Raw genomic sequence first — 15,502 nt, forward strand, 5'->3', positions numbered from 1 at the left:
ATGGTAAAATGGGCCGCTGCCAGAAACTCTAGCCAACTACACCATGGATAATGTTTTCGACTTGGACAAGTCTGGACTCTTTCACAGACTTCTGCCCAACAGAACGTTGGCATTCAAGGGCAAAAACTGCACTCGTGGCAAGCATGCCAGAGAAAGGCTGTCGGTTGCTTTCGCGGTCAAAGCGACAGGAAGCCAAAAGCTGCCACTGCTTGTTATCGGCCAGTACGTGAAACCGAGGTGCTTTAAAGGCGCTCAACTGCCCTCGGGAGTCATATAAAGAAGCAACACAAAAGCTTGGATGACTTCACAGCTTTTCGAAGAATATGTCCGGCTCCTTGATCTGCGTTTTGCGGGAAAAAAAAGAAAAGTTATCCTTGTGCTCAACAACGCGTCGGCACACATTGTGCTGGACAACTTGAGCGCAATCGAACTCTTCTTCTTGCCACCGAACACCACGACGCTTGCACAACCCCTCGACCAGGGCATCATTCACTCAGTCAAGCATTTATACAAAGAGAACTTGCTGCGCAGAATGCTGCTAGCAACGGAGTGCGACAATACATACTGCATCAACATGCTAGGTGCAATACACCTCCTAGCCTACTCGTAGCAGCAGGTGGAGTCCGCCACAGTGGAAAACTGCTTCGCTCAAGCGAAGTTCGTTGTGCGCATGAGGAAGAGGAGGAGGAACAACTTTATTAAAAACACCAGTCAATGAACGTCGGGAGAGAAATCCTTCTCCCCCGTCCCCCCTAGCCGTGACATGAGCAATGGTGAAAACGAAGAGAGTGCCGACAACTGCAACAGCCAGCTCACAGAGGTGTTGGAGCGTCAAGGTAATGCCAAGGCTCAGCAGTTCGAATCGTTCCGTGACCTAGACAGTGACGTGGCAACATCTCCCGACTTAACAGACGGCAAGATTGTTGCCGCTGTTGTGCCTCGTGAAGTTGAAGATGACGAAAATGACAATGATGACAGTGACGACAACTAAGCCGACAATCCAGGTCCGTCTCTGACGGCAGTTGCTGACGCCGTGGCTGTGATGAGGGCAAATAAGCCCAAGAATGAGTTAACCCGTTGACTTTGACGTGAGTCACGGATGGGTGACAGCAGTTATTCCTTATATGCAGCTGTGCCATCTTTCCTGCAGTGCGTAAGCAACATTTTGCTAGAAATCAACAGAGAGAAAAAAATCTTGTTGCTTCTTATCCTATGTGTCGTAGCGCCATCTCTCTGCACCTTGAAATTTTAAAAGAGCGCAACTTCATAAAGATTCGCCGGTGAATCACGACATACCAGAGAAATATGACATGTGACCCATTGGTGAGTCATCACGCACAGGAATCAAAATTTAATGAAGTGCTGCTACAGTGAACGTGTTAATCATGGTTGGGCAAATTTGCAGTTAGCAGTGTTCTTCCTGACGTTATCATAGATCTTCTGTTTGCACTACGCAGGAGATATACTGCATTTATTCGAATATAAGGCGAGCCTTTTTCCAAGTATCCATAGTGCCTTATATGCGAATTTCACCTTGTAATGTAGCTTCACGGCAGGGCAAATTTTGCCTTACAGTGTGGCTACGGCAGCGCACGCCGCCATACCGTGAAGCTACATTGCAAGGCAAAATTCACATATAACCCACAGTTTGCGTGTTGAAGCTCCCTTCCCCCCTTGTTCATGGTTGCCATTTTGCATTTTGGCATTGTTAATAATTCGGTATTTTGGGCAAAGCGTACCATGTCTGAAAAATCTGTCGGCTAGTGTATATTGCCTTTTATTTGTGTGTCGTAGAATTCGGTATTTTGGGCAAACCGTACCAAGTCTGAAAAATCTGTCGGCTAGTGTATATTGCCTTTTATTTGTGTGTCGTAGAGGGTCCCCCAACTACGCCCTCACCTTATAATCCTGACCGCTTTATGATCGAATAAATATGGTAATTGTTCTCCCAGACCTAGATAGGTGGCAGAATGTTTTCACACAATGAGACATTAGGCTGGACACTGTGACATACAGCAATACAGCTGAAAGTGAATAATCAAGAACACTGTTACGAGAGGCGTATGTGCAGACACGCTTTAGATGGTCGTGCAGTTAACAGTTTCTGAACAGCGAATGAGAGGTGAACAAAGTCTTGTGGGAGGATGAAGCACTTGGCGCCTGCTAGGCCGTCTTTCGTTTCTTGAAAGCATAACCCCCACCTGTTCCTCTCTGCTCCCTTCAGCATATTTTCCTCCACCAGTCCCAGAGCACATAGTGTTACCAACAAAAATTGTGCTGGAAGGCACTCTGGTGCTAGTGTCAATGCAAGCTGCAAGTACAGCAGTTCAGCAAGTATTGGAAAGATGCGTTCTTAAAGAAATGGGTCTGCCTAAACTTCGTCATTCTGGCTTCAAACGGCTTTGTGACTTCGCAAATTAATCATGCTCAGTGAGCTAATGCGTTATAAATGCCACAATTCACAATGAATATGCATGTGCGCAAGGACTTATTGCCTTGGCATGCTTAACAAAATATGAATGCTTGAAAATTTAGAAAGACAAAGTGCAACAAATAATGCCCAAAGAATGATCAAAACCACAAGCACAAAGATCAGACAAAAATCCCTGTACTACCCAGCATCTTTATGGTATCGGAATGATTGCTGCAGGGGCATAGTTCCCATGGCAATTTTTGTAGGAAACCATGCCAGAGCATGTCCACCACACAAGGAGTTTTTGTCGTATTAGGCACAGAAAAATAACTATTCTGCACTGGCCAGGAATAATTTTTTTTACTAAGTGGGCTGGGTCAATAAGAGCTAGAAATGTGCACACCCTTACCAGCAGATGCCCTTGCAGCTGCACTGGCAGCAGGTACCAGGGCGGTGTTTGTGGTCGACTCTGCAGTACCATTCGGTGCAGGCAGGGCTGGCGTGGAAGGGTGCGATGGACCAGCCAGAGGTTGGGCGTAAAAGGACGGCGGTGGAGAACTGTAGAAGGCTGGCACCATGGTGCCAGCTTCAGGGTTAACCGGAACCAGCGCACCAGTTTCTGGGGTCGGCGAGGAAGGGGGAAGAGCCAGTGGCTGGCCAGACGGGGGTAGCCGAGGTGCAGTGGTGCTGCCTGCAAGTGGAGAGCACCGAGTCTTCTGCACACACCCATTACACTGCACAACCTGCTTTGCAAAAACGAAAGCTGAAAGCAGCCCCCCAAAAGGTGCAAAATGTGATGGCAACTGTTCGGTTCGCACGATGCACTGAGGGCCATGTCTTGTATTAACTCTTTCCCTTCAAAATCAAAATCACCTTCATTCATACAATTTAATTTCTTAACATACAGAAATATTTGCACCGATAACCAACAGGCTAGTGATCAATATAATATAAACATTTTTTTAAGGAGCTTTAAGATTTGCGCACCCGAAATTGGGTGCTGGAAACTGCTGAGCATACAAAATAATGCAGAAAGGTATACAAAAGAATGCAATAGTACAAAAGAACTCAAGCAGGACATGAAGCTTTGGGTATGCAAATATGCTTGGGTGCGCCATTTCTGAAACACAATTAAAGGGACACTAAAGAGAAACAGGAAGTTCAGCTGGAATAAAAGAGGGACCTTCAGGAATGCATGCCGTTTTTGTTGGGTGCAAAAATATGAGTTATTAGCGGAGAAAGTCGTAAACAAAGACCAAATAGCTCTTCCTCAATTTCTCTCACCCTAGATTTGGCGCTGAAGCAGTGTCGTCACAGATTGCATTGCTCTCAGCGAATCAGAATGCGCCATGATACGTCACCGCTTGCGTAAACGGCCGAGGCGCTGGGCTGGATGCATCATGGCTGCATGCATGGTCGCTGCGTTTGCGTCGGCGCGATGGATATCGTAGCTGCCGCTGAACCTTGCAACGAAGAGCTCGCCAGGAAAGCAGGACTGCATTTCAGCGATATTCAGTGAAACGGAGCGCGAAATGATCCTCTGTGCTCGAGCGGTAGGTGGTTCCGCGTGCGATGGCGGTGAGCCGCCGGCCGCGCCGACGGAATGCAGAGCTTCGTTTTCGTCGATGGGAGGCGAAGCGTCCGGTCCGCCAGGCGACGATGTTCCCGACAGAACAAGCGTAGAAAGTTGTCGCGTACTCGGTATGGTTATTTCGTGGCTTAGAATGCAAGAGTACAAAAGAACTCAAGCAGGACATGAAGCTTTGGGTATGCAAATATGCTTGGGTGCGCCATTTCTGAAACACAATTAACTGTTTAATTCAGCTGGGAAAAGTACTAAAAAAATATTTCAAGAGTACCATTTTAAGTTTCGTCATTAGAAAGGGCATTAAAGGCACCACTAGTTCAAAATAATGAATGAGTAGAAAGCACAGTTTAAAAGGAAAGAACACTTCAATCGTGTGCTTTTGATGTGACAGCAATAATGATCTGAGAAGGTTTGCTAGTGCACGTAACACAGCCAGGCCAAGACGTAACCTCCACAGTTTATTAAAAGGGTATATTGGCATGATGTATTTTACTATTAAATGCGAAGCATTTCTTGGCAAACATTTGCTACTTTGACAGTATCTATCTATCTATCTAGCCGCCTACGTCTTTGCGCTCTCATGATCGTTTCGTTAACTTGATAAGTACCAAAATTGGCATACTATGACAAGAGTATATGACAAACATAAGTGATATGTCATGTAGGTCCTGAAAATAAGACAGCGAAAAAGATTAACACTCAAAAACCACTGAAATGGGTTCGGACGTAGGTACTAAGAGAAAGAAACAATAAAGGATGCTGGTAGAAGTCATAGTCATGAGCATGACACAGTAAAAATGACAATGACTCAGCAAAAAAGATTAACACTCAAAAACCACTAGAATAGGTTCGAAAGTGGGCACTAAGTGAAGGAAACACTAAAGGATGATGGTAGAAATCATAGTCCTGAGCATGACTAAGCAAAAACGTCAATGAGTCAGCAAAAAAAGATTATCACTCAAAAACCACTGGAATGGGTTCGGACGTGGGCACTAAGTGAAGGAAACACTAAAGGATTGTGGTAGAAGTCATAGTCATGACCATGACTCAGCAAAAATTAGAATGACTCAGCGAAAAAAAGAGTAACACTCAAGAACCAATGGAATGGGTTCGGATGTGGTACTAACTGAAGGAAAAGGCTGATGGTTGATGGTCGAAGTCATAGTCATGAGCACGACAAAGGCTTTCGCCTTAATGTCTTTTAGGTGTGGCTAAAGGGACTCGTGAGGACTCATGACATGAACGTCATGGCATGCGTGACTTTCATGTAGGTCATGAAAGAGCCGCCTACATCTTGGTGCTGACTTGGTCGTTTCGTTAACTTGGTAGGCTCCCCCCGCACACTGCTTCCCATAACATTGATTCCTACAGGGCGTGGGATTTGCTGGCTTTTCAATTTTTTACACTAAAACACGTTCCTGCCTACAGGAAAAAAGCAGCAGTTTTTGGGTAGTCTAGTAAATACTTTATTCCCTATCACAGAACATGTTTGATACTAAAGTGTGTAGTATTAAATTAAAGAAAAATAAATTTTCTTGGCGACGGCACTATTCCCAAACATGTTTATTAAAAAGAATTTGAAAAAAAGAAATATCTAAACAATAATTTTATTAAAAAAAGTTATTAAAAACGTCATTGTTGCTTCGCACAGCAAAGCCTTCAAAAATTTTCGGAATGTGCATTTTCAACACAAAAGACCTGTGCAGAATTCCAGCAAATATCATCATTCTATGTAAAAGAGTTCTGGAGATCTATAAGAAAGCATGCACACTAGTGACTAGCCCTAGCGTGATGCCAAGGTCGACTCGCGACCGTCTTCACGTGCGACACTCGACTCGCTATGTGGCTGCTAGCGAATGATCCCAACCGAAGATTGTTAGCACCCTGAAGATAAAAACTGTGACCGTTAGAACATGCAGGATATCTTAAAATCGACACACAGCAGCTTTGAAGCGGTTCGGTGAGGAAAGTGAAATACCATTCGGAAATCTCACAAATGGAAGTTGTCTTCCATGTACGTGCTGCTTTCTAAGTCTAAAAACTCGCGCGCAGATGCATTAGAATGGGCAGAAATGCAATGTTTCCGTGCATTAGCAGTGCGCGACGCCGATGCCATCTTGGAAACTATGAGCGCTCATCACGCCGACCACGTCCCTTTTTAGGAGGCACTTTTAACAATTTGCGCACGGTGGAAAAAGATAACTGAAAACCGAAATTGACTACCGTATTTACTCAATTGTAACCGAGGGGTGACTTTTCATTGCATCCATAAAAAAAAAAACGTGAAAGTAACGTGAGGGGCGACTTTTTCTTGAATCCAGCAAAAACAAAAGAAAATAAGAAGAAAACCGCTAAAGTAGTGCGAGACCACCGAATGCATGAAAATGTCACAGCTTCGCCCGAAAGGCGAAGCATGAATTGCGATAGCAAATTAGTAGAGAGCTATACGGAGTAAGGATAGTAGTTTTATTGTCTGCATAAACTTGGACACATTCACTTACTAACTGAATTAACAAGCATGGTGTCAGCGCACACATGCAAACATGAATAGATCACACTCGATGACCGCAGACAACCACTGTCAAAACGCTGGTGTGAGCAAGCGTGGCGACAGCAGCAAGCAAAGGTTCGTGCGGTCTATAGCTTCAACAGAAACTGAGCGGCGAAAGCACAGCGCATACAAAGGTCAAAGCCATGTCGAGATCGCCTTCAAGATACGGTGCGTGCGACAGCCCGCAGCCGTGCAAAGTACAAGTACGCTGAGTAGAAGCCACACCCCCTCTTCCCTGCGCTGCCTTCCTGCTTTCCTCCTTTCGCGTGGGTGATTGAGTCGCCAGTTCCCCTTGCGCTCGGTCGCGAGATACGCATTTGGTGCCGCAGCTAAACGTTGCCTCCCCTCCCTCCCTTCCATTCCCCTACGGCCTTTCGTCGCGTTTGCTCTGCGCCGTGCATTCGCTCTCTATAAAAGCACGCGCCCCTCGCACGCTTTCACTCGCACATTTTACTTGATTATAATTGGGTGCATCATTGCACTTTTTAGACAACTTGAATTTCGGTATTTGATTGTAACGCGAGGATCGACTTCAGGTAGCAAAAATGTGGGAAAAAAACTCATTACAATCGAGTAAATAGGGTAAATGGTTCTTAAATAATCCAATAAATGGTGCTAGTAGTCCGAGAGCGCTCGGAAAGCGGCAAAATACGAATTTGTAACCATTGATAGCAGGCTATCAATGGAAATAAGCGCAGACAGGAAAGACAGGAATGAAGGTCCTAGAGCTCAAACCCTAAAAAAAATTGTGACAAGCCTCAGAGTGCCATGAATAATTTAATATAATAGCTTTTTTACAGCCAGTTTTGTTTTCGTTTTGCAGGAGAACCATGTGTCGTGACATCACAACACAGTATGTGGTCACGTGGGAGCAGGACATTGGGATGTTTTGACACTCGCTCTGGCTCCCTCAGCTATGTGCTATGCTGCTACATCGGCACTCACAATGAGTAGCAGAATAGAAGGTGATTGGGCAAGCCAGAGCAAGTGTCAAAAGCTTGCAATGTCCTGCCCCCACATGCTGTGTAGTGACATCACGACACAGTAACTTCCTAGAAACGAAACCGAAAGTGGCTGGTTTGCATCTACAAAATGGTGGTTCGCAATTGTGGTGAAACGACGACGACGACATTGACTACATGTGCGGCGAATCGTGGGGAAAAAAAACGAGCACGAGGTGGCGGCGGCGGAGAAGAAAAAAAAAAAGAAGAGGTAGAAGGCATGAGCGCAGCAGAGACTGGTTGGTCACGGCGTTCGAAGAGCCAGGGTTCGAAAGGGCTGCTCGGGTGAACCACTGGGCAACTTCCTGACCAGGCGCGCTCCTGCGGATGTCTGTGACCAGTACGGCGACTACCTGCCCGTGACTGTTCCCGGCCAGTACTGTTCCTGGTCGTTCTAATCTCCCGTCGTTCCTGAACGTTCGAGCCGCCGCCACCACTCACCCAGCACCTCGACAAGTCAACACGCTACATCTTGCTCAGCGACCAAGTCGTCTCATCACGGTCTCGTTCTGCTGAAGACGATGATGACGTGAGCACGAGCAAGAACCTGTAGCGTAGGGACTTAGCATGCATGTGTAACATGTACTTTAGTTACTGTGTGATGTGTGCGTCATTCTGTTTGTATAGTGTATAATAGAGTGCTTAGTCCTAATATATGTTATCTACCAACCTAAACGTCTACGGCTCCATCCTTCACCGCACCGCACGTCAACAAACGTGACGGTCCGCAATCATCTCACCACAGCATTTACAAGAGACGCGCACCAGCGAATGCCCACTTAGCTCACTGATAGACGTTTTGAGAGACATTGTCTCCGTACTTTGTTATTGACAGTGCTTCAAAATGCTGAAATACTAATAAACACATTTCTTTTATTTTTAGAACCATTAGATCAGCAGAATAAAGTAAAGAAAAGACACAATCTCGCATGAGATAAATCTGCTTCACTGAGTGATGATTGTATCACACTGTAGCTCCGCAGCCAGGTGCATAGAAATGTGAAGCAGCCAGAGCCTTTATATGGCTCCAACAGCTATCCGTTCGATATTTGTCTGGAAGAGACATTCGTGCTTGCGCCATGCTTGGATGCGTATGATTTGCCCCGCACCACCTGCACATGCTAAGGCACACTGGCGCGAGCTTGCACGCGCCGACAGCAAGTGCACATTTAGTTTGGCCTTCACTGGCCCGATCTTTGCACACGCATTCGCGTTTTACGAAATATGCACTGCTTTTGTTGCCACTCCCTCTGTCCTTGTCATGTTATAATTTCGATCGATCCTGCTGACCCGGACGACCCTTGTACCTCACTAGAGGCAGGCACGGACAACGCGGAACCTTTCTGGGAATTGCAGCATTTGGGCGCTATGTGTGCGATCTGCATACCACCGACTCCGGGAAGCACTCACAGTGACTAAGTCCACTACCAGCCTGGGTGGCCCGTCCACGGCAGGGTGCCGTGGACGGGCCGGGCCACCCGCTCGTTCGCTTGGGCGGCATTGAGCACAAGGGTCTCCATGACACATGCGACATAGGGCACTGCGCGGGTCTCTACACTGAATATATTGAATATTCGAAAAATCAAATAGAAGATAATTGATGTGCGAATCAAGTTTTGCAAAAGTTTCCTATTCGAGTTGATTTGAGTATTCACATGCCTCCACTTTTCAGCCAAGAATCTCTGGCAACCACGAAAACAAAACATGAGCTGCTGCACTCATTACCTGCTTCATTTGCCTCTGTGCCGGCTGTCAGCTCTGGAAAGCTGCCACTGGCCGATGGGAAAAGGTAGGCAAGGGCATCCTCGGCCTCCTCGAGAAATTCGTCAGGATCCGGGTCGACCTCCATGTCATCAACACCCGACGGAGCAAGAGCCATGCCATCCGGCAGCATCACCGTCTTAATGGTACACAGCGCATTCTGCACCACGCATGTCTCCGGAAACCACTCCGACAGCGACAGGTCCGTCACCTCGTCCACCGACGTTAGCTCGTCCTGTCAACGAGGGAAGGAACATGATTTGCTTCATCAACACAGCATTAGTATATGCATAAAGGCACATGCTCCTAAACATTTTTTTGTTTGCCCTGAAAGGACTTAGCCAGTCTTCAAAAAAAATCACCACCCAAGCCCTCCATACAAATGGTTAACCAGCAAAGCTGAAACGTGCGGCCCCAGTGTTTCTGACTGGGTTAATCCTGACGGTTCATTAAAGTATTTCTCAATTACTGGTTACATCTTTGTGTTTCTTAATCCGGTTACGCACACATTCGGCCGCAACGGAGAGAACAGCGTCATTGACGGTATGCCCGCAGTCTCCTGTTGTTACTTGCATTTTATGTCTCGAGTTTGCTCGGCGGTGTGGTTAGCAGCAATCACCCGCCACTGCCACTTGCGATTCTTTGAAATTCAATTGCTTCAAAATTAAATCTGTCCGTTACGTAAGACAATGAATGGCTCATACCACCGTAAACACGGCCTCCTCCTAACGACGACAGAAGAGAAGTGAAATTCTATGCTGGAATGATGAGCGGCAACGCAGCCAGCTGTGGAAGCAGACGACGACGAACGAGAGAGCAGTGGCACGAGCATAACCCGAGGAGCGCCAACGAGTCAGCTGCGGAAGAAGACGACGACGTTCGAGCCAATGCTGATGATGATAGTTTTCTTTATACAGGTGATGGACAGACGCGTTTTCGTTTCGCCTAGCCATATAAAGCTTCACTTTAAAAGCGGTCCTGGGTAGTTGTGTGCGAGATATGCATCTAAGAATGAATGCAGACAAATGGTCTCTCAGTAGACATACATGCATACATAAAATGGCCTCAAAAAGTTTATTACATGGAAACGAATACAGTGGAATCTCGTTGATACAATCTTCACGGGAACCGAAATATAAAACATATCCGAAAATCGTATTATCCAAACATAATTGTATATAAGAAAAAGAAATGGTTTATAAGAAAAAAATGTATTACGGTAGAACACCGCTGTTACATTCCTGGCTGCTATGTTTTCCCAGCTGCCTAAGTCGTTTTTGGCCTGTCCTGGCATAGCTCCCATAGAATTCAATGCATTGGGAACCCCGTTGATACGTCGCAAGTGTGGTAACGTTCCTGCATGTTACGTCGCGAACCGGCACTCTAAGCGGCCAGTGCTGACGACCATATTGACTTTCATGTAGCTTGACTTGGCTTGACTGTAGGATTACCCGCATGATGGGTGACACCCCTCACGTTTCCGGACTCCCGCCAGCAAAATTATGGCCTTCGAGATCAGTATTTGCTATCCATAGGTGGTGCCTATGACGAGTTTTTAGTCTTGAAATCTGTTTCGGCACATGCATGTAGCAAAACCAGGGCCTTCGAGATCTGTTTCCTTTGCCCACAGAGCCGTCTTGTCGGCTTCATCGTTATCGATCATCGTTATCGCGTCCAAGCGGTCCGTCCAAGCTTCCTGCAGTCTTCTCGTGCTGCCTGTGCATTGCGAGTTGTCCCGCGAAGTGGCTGTGTAAGCTTCGTCCTTCCGTTTCGACATTCTTTTATAACTCCGACGCTCCAACTTGCCTGCCTGCCGTGGCGCCAAACACTCTTGCTTGTCAACGTGGCTGACTATGTGTAGCAGTTTCCTTGCTCCGTCACCTGTCATCTCCCCTTCAGTTCATTCCGCGCGAACATGCAGAAACAAGTTATTTAGCTCCAGTCCGAGCCTTCTTTGTTTGACTAGCGTGGAAGCATAGTCTTGCACCAGGATGGCATCAAGAAAACGAAAAGCACTTTCACTGCAAGAGAAGTTGAATATCCTCCACACTGTGAAAGAAAACCTACGCGGAAGAGGGTGTGTAAAGTGAAAGGACTAGGACTAACGCCTTCAACTCTCAACTCCATTGTCGCAAAAAGGAGCAAAATTGAAGTATGCAAGCAAGCCCGGCGTTCGCAGCACATGCAGCTTGATCAGGCCGTTTTTAAATGGTTTAACAAGCGAGGGCCGCAGGAGTGAACTTCGACGGCACCATCTTGCGAGAAAAAGCATATGAGATTGCCAAGAAGCTGGGCATAGACAGTTTTTGGCGTCAAACGGATGGATCGACCGCTTTAAAAAGAGGCATGGGATATGCTAGCAGACGGTGAATGGAGAGGCTGCAAGCGTCGACACAGCAACTGTCAACCCCTGGAAAGACTGTGGCATCCATTATCAGCGGCTACAAACCCAGGGACATCTTGAATGCCAATGAAGCAGGCCTTTTCTTCAAGGTGCAGCCATCCAAGATGCTGAGCCTAAATATGAGGTTTGCGACGGAGGAAAATGCAGCAAGGAATGCTTAACCTTTTCAGGGTCAATGACGTACATGTATGTCCTCCACGAACACCTTCAAAATGGTCAATGACATACATGTACGTCATCGCTTGTACATTTAAAATGCGCGCCTCTTTGGATCATTTCTTTTGCTTGGCGTGCTGCCACTTGACGGGAACACGTGAAATTTTTTACTTGCGCCGATGCCTCTCCGTTTTTGTTTTTTTTAATGCACGCGCTAAACTGATGGCCATCTGGTTTCAAATCTCTCAAATGGTGACCGCTTTTTTTACTCGAACGTTTATCGGTCACCGTGGCGCGATTACACCGGTTCCTGGGCAGGCGCGTATATACACAAGCGATGCTGCTGTTTTTGCGTTTCCTTTTTCGGAGACCACAAAAAGCTCTATCGCACCTTGTTGGCGATAAGACAAAGACACTTGTTTCGGTTTCCGGACGTGCACACAACCATTTTTCAGTGCGCTTATCTTCTTATTCATGAATAAACATTGTGTATTTTACAACACAAGCAATTTTTTTCGTCACTTTACCGTCACCCTTAAAAAATTACGACCATTTTTTTTTTCGAAATAGGTTCTTTTGAAGAATTTAAATCAGCAATAAAAAAAATCGACCCTGGGGAGGTCGCATTTGCCAAAAAAAATTCGACCCTCAAAAGGTTAACTCTTTCCCTACCATGGGGAAAATGGGTGTTTTTGTATGTTACAGCAGATCTTTTTTTCTGAAGGAACTACTGCACTTATTATTTAATGTAATAAATAAACAGAAAACAAAATAAATGCACTTTTCACGCATAAATGTTTTATTAATGAGATGTATGTCATAAAAAAATGATATAAATTGTTAAAATAAATATTGTGCGATAAAATTGAACAAAGTTTGTAAAGACACGCTTGGTATCTACTAAGAAAAAAATGTTACGAAAATTACGAGATATACAAAATGTATTGCCGTCTATTAGGCACTATCCCTGAAAAACTCAATTTTTCATTAAACAGGTATTCTGCTACAAAAATTTAAACGCAAGCACTACAGTTGGGCATGCTGGGCTGTGGTCACCGATGTTCCGGGCTGGTTTGTGTCATCGTCGCTTTCAGACTCAAAGTCCGACGAAAAGTCAGTGTCTGACTCGCTGCTATTCGATGTATCGATAAGATCAGCCGAAGAGGCAGCAGAATCGCGATATCTGCGATCTCCCGAAGCGCACGCGCAGTTTCCGGAACCGAACATTTTTGCATTCTGCTTTGACGATCGCGAAACTTCGAAGCACGTTTAAAAATCGCCGCCTGGCGGGAAAAAAGGCAAATTGCTTAGAAAACTAGAATATAGTTCTCCTTCACGTCTGATAGTGCAGTATGTCCGTGAGCGACGCGGAAGGTTTCGAAAGCGGCGTGTCAAACCAACGATAGAGGGCTAACGATGCCCAATGGGCACGGTACGGAAAGAGTTAACAGTGCGGCTGTGCTGCAACTGGGATGGCTCGGAATTGATGAAACCCTGGGTTATCCGCAAATTTCGGAACCCACGCTGCTTCAAGAGTATCCGCCACCTGCCCTGCCACTACAGGAACAATAGCAAGGCCTGGATGACATGCTTGCTTTTTAAAGAGTTTTTGGCTTAAGGGACTCGAAGATGGGCTGCCAGGATAGAAAAGTAATTCTTTTCTGGACAACTTGCTGGGAAATATCAAAAAAGCTGCAGGGAAATATCAAGGTGGTTTTTCTTCTTCCTGCCAACACCAAAAGCCACCTTCAGCCCTTGGACACTGGCATAATGAAAAACGTGAGGCACTTCTACAGGAAATGCATTGTAAAGTTAAACAATTAAATTATGGGGTTTTACGTGCCAAAACCACAATCTGATTATGAGGCACGCCGCAGTGGGGGACTCTGGAAGTTTGCACCACCTTTAATGTGCACCTAAATCTAAGTACACGGGTGTTTTCGCATTTCGCCCCCATCGAAATGCCGCCGCCGTGGCCGGGATTCGATCCCACGACCTCGTGCTTAGCAGCCCAACACCATAGCCACTGAGCAACCACGGCAGGTCATTGTAAAGTGGTCCCTGGCCAATGTGGAGCGTGGCAAGCAGCCAACAGGATACACAATCATAGATGACATGCACTATTTAGCTTTGGCATGGAGCGCTGTCACTGCAAGTACAGTTCAACACTGGTTCACAAAATGTTTCGCCGTGCGTGCAGACGGCCCAGCAGAAGCCGTTGGAGATGAAGCCTTCGCCGACTGCGACAAACTCTACACAGGTGATGCAAACTGTTGGTGACGGAATCATGTACAGTGATTATGTTTCTATCGATGATGCCGTTGTCACCTCCAAGGTTTTATATGGCGACGAAATCGTCGCAGAGTGTGCCGATGCACGCAGCAGTGAAGACAAAGTTGAAGAGGAGGAGCAGAAGGAGCAGCTGCCGGAGCCAACCTCCTCGTCGGCCGTAGCAGCACTAGATTTACACAGAAGATATGTGAGCTCAAGCGACGATGTCAAGAGCCACACGGCACTGCAGCTTCTTGAAAAATGCCTTGTGTTGCTGGGGTGTGAGAAAATGCGCCAGGCAACGCTTAACAACTTTTTCAAGTGTTAGCACTGAAATAAAATTGTGTGCCGATCACCACTGCTCTCAATTTTCAATCTTTCCCGTTTCTTGGCTCTTGCATTTTCGGCTCATACGTTTTTTTTTTTTTTATTTTACGGTCCCGTGAAAAAATTATCAGTGGGGTTCTAATGTAGCCCGTACGTATTATCCTGAAAAACGTGTTATGCAGAATCGTATCAACTTGATTCCACTGTACAAGGCAAATATACCTATTAGTGAAGCTTCCATAGAAGCCCATACTTTGAAAACATGACAGTTTATCAGTGGTTCAAGGGGCTTAGTGTAGCATCATCTGTGTGACGAGGGAACACTTTCAGCGGAACAGAGAATAAAAACAGAAGTGGCGGCTATTTGTTTTTTTGCCAAAGGTGCTAAATTTTATTTTGTGGCCTGCCATTTGAGCAGTTTATTCAAATGTCCTGCAATTCGACTTGATGGGCATTTTGAGCTTTTCGTGTGGAAAGCGATGCAGCAATACATCAGCTGTACGGGTGTCGAAATCACATCCATGCACAGAACACTGCAGGCCAAAGAAGCTCTAGGTGCTCAGTGCTGGTTGCATCATCAAAAGAATCAGCGGTATGTTTTGGCATTTTTTCTTCCTCTTGTTTAATTCGACCCTTTGAATAATTATCAATTTTGTCGGTCCCATAAGGGTCAAATTAATGAACTTTGACTGTACTAGAGCTTTCAAGCCACTAGGGATTACATTTTCTTTTGTATACAGTGCAGTCCACTTATAACGATAGCATATATAACGATATATCGGCTATAACGATGAGTCGACTTAAAAGTATCAACTTATGCATTAGGGCTATGAGAAAAAAAAAACCATATATAACGATATGTTATTCACCGCATATCGGATATAACGATCGAAATTTTGCTTCTGGGCTGTGCTTTTCATGCAGAATAATCGTGCAATTTCCTTTCCTAAGTTGCCCTTAAGTGAGACGGGGCGAAAGCTTGCCTACGCGAGTTCGTATCTGCCGCCATTACCGCACAGCGCATGCCGCC

General features: G+C 45.8%; 1 protein-coding gene across 3 annotated transcripts in view; it reads right to left on the reverse strand.

The window, feature by feature from the left end:
- LOC119441768 (E3 ubiquitin-protein ligase Ubr3-like) overlaps nt 1-15,502 on the reverse strand; it is a 107,944-nt gene that overhangs the window by 69,435 nt on the left and 23,007 nt on the right. For all 3 annotated transcript variants that reach the window (XM_037706378.2, XM_037706377.2, XM_037706375.2), the window contains exons 4-5: nt 9,279-9,549; nt 2,823-3,104 (exon numbers count right to left, since the gene is read on the reverse strand). In XM_037706378.2, the coding sequence (XP_037562306.1) occupies nt 2,823-3,104; nt 9,279-9,549 (553 nt within the window). The remainder of the gene's footprint in view (nt 1-2,822; nt 3,105-9,278; nt 9,550-15,502) is intronic.

The sequence above is a fragment of the Dermacentor silvarum genome, chromosome 2 (genome assembly GCF_013339745.2).
Source record: "Dermacentor silvarum isolate Dsil-2018 chromosome 2, BIME_Dsil_1.4, whole genome shotgun sequence".
Classification (NCBI taxonomy): domain Eukaryota; kingdom Metazoa; phylum Arthropoda; class Arachnida; order Ixodida; family Ixodidae; genus Dermacentor; species Dermacentor silvarum.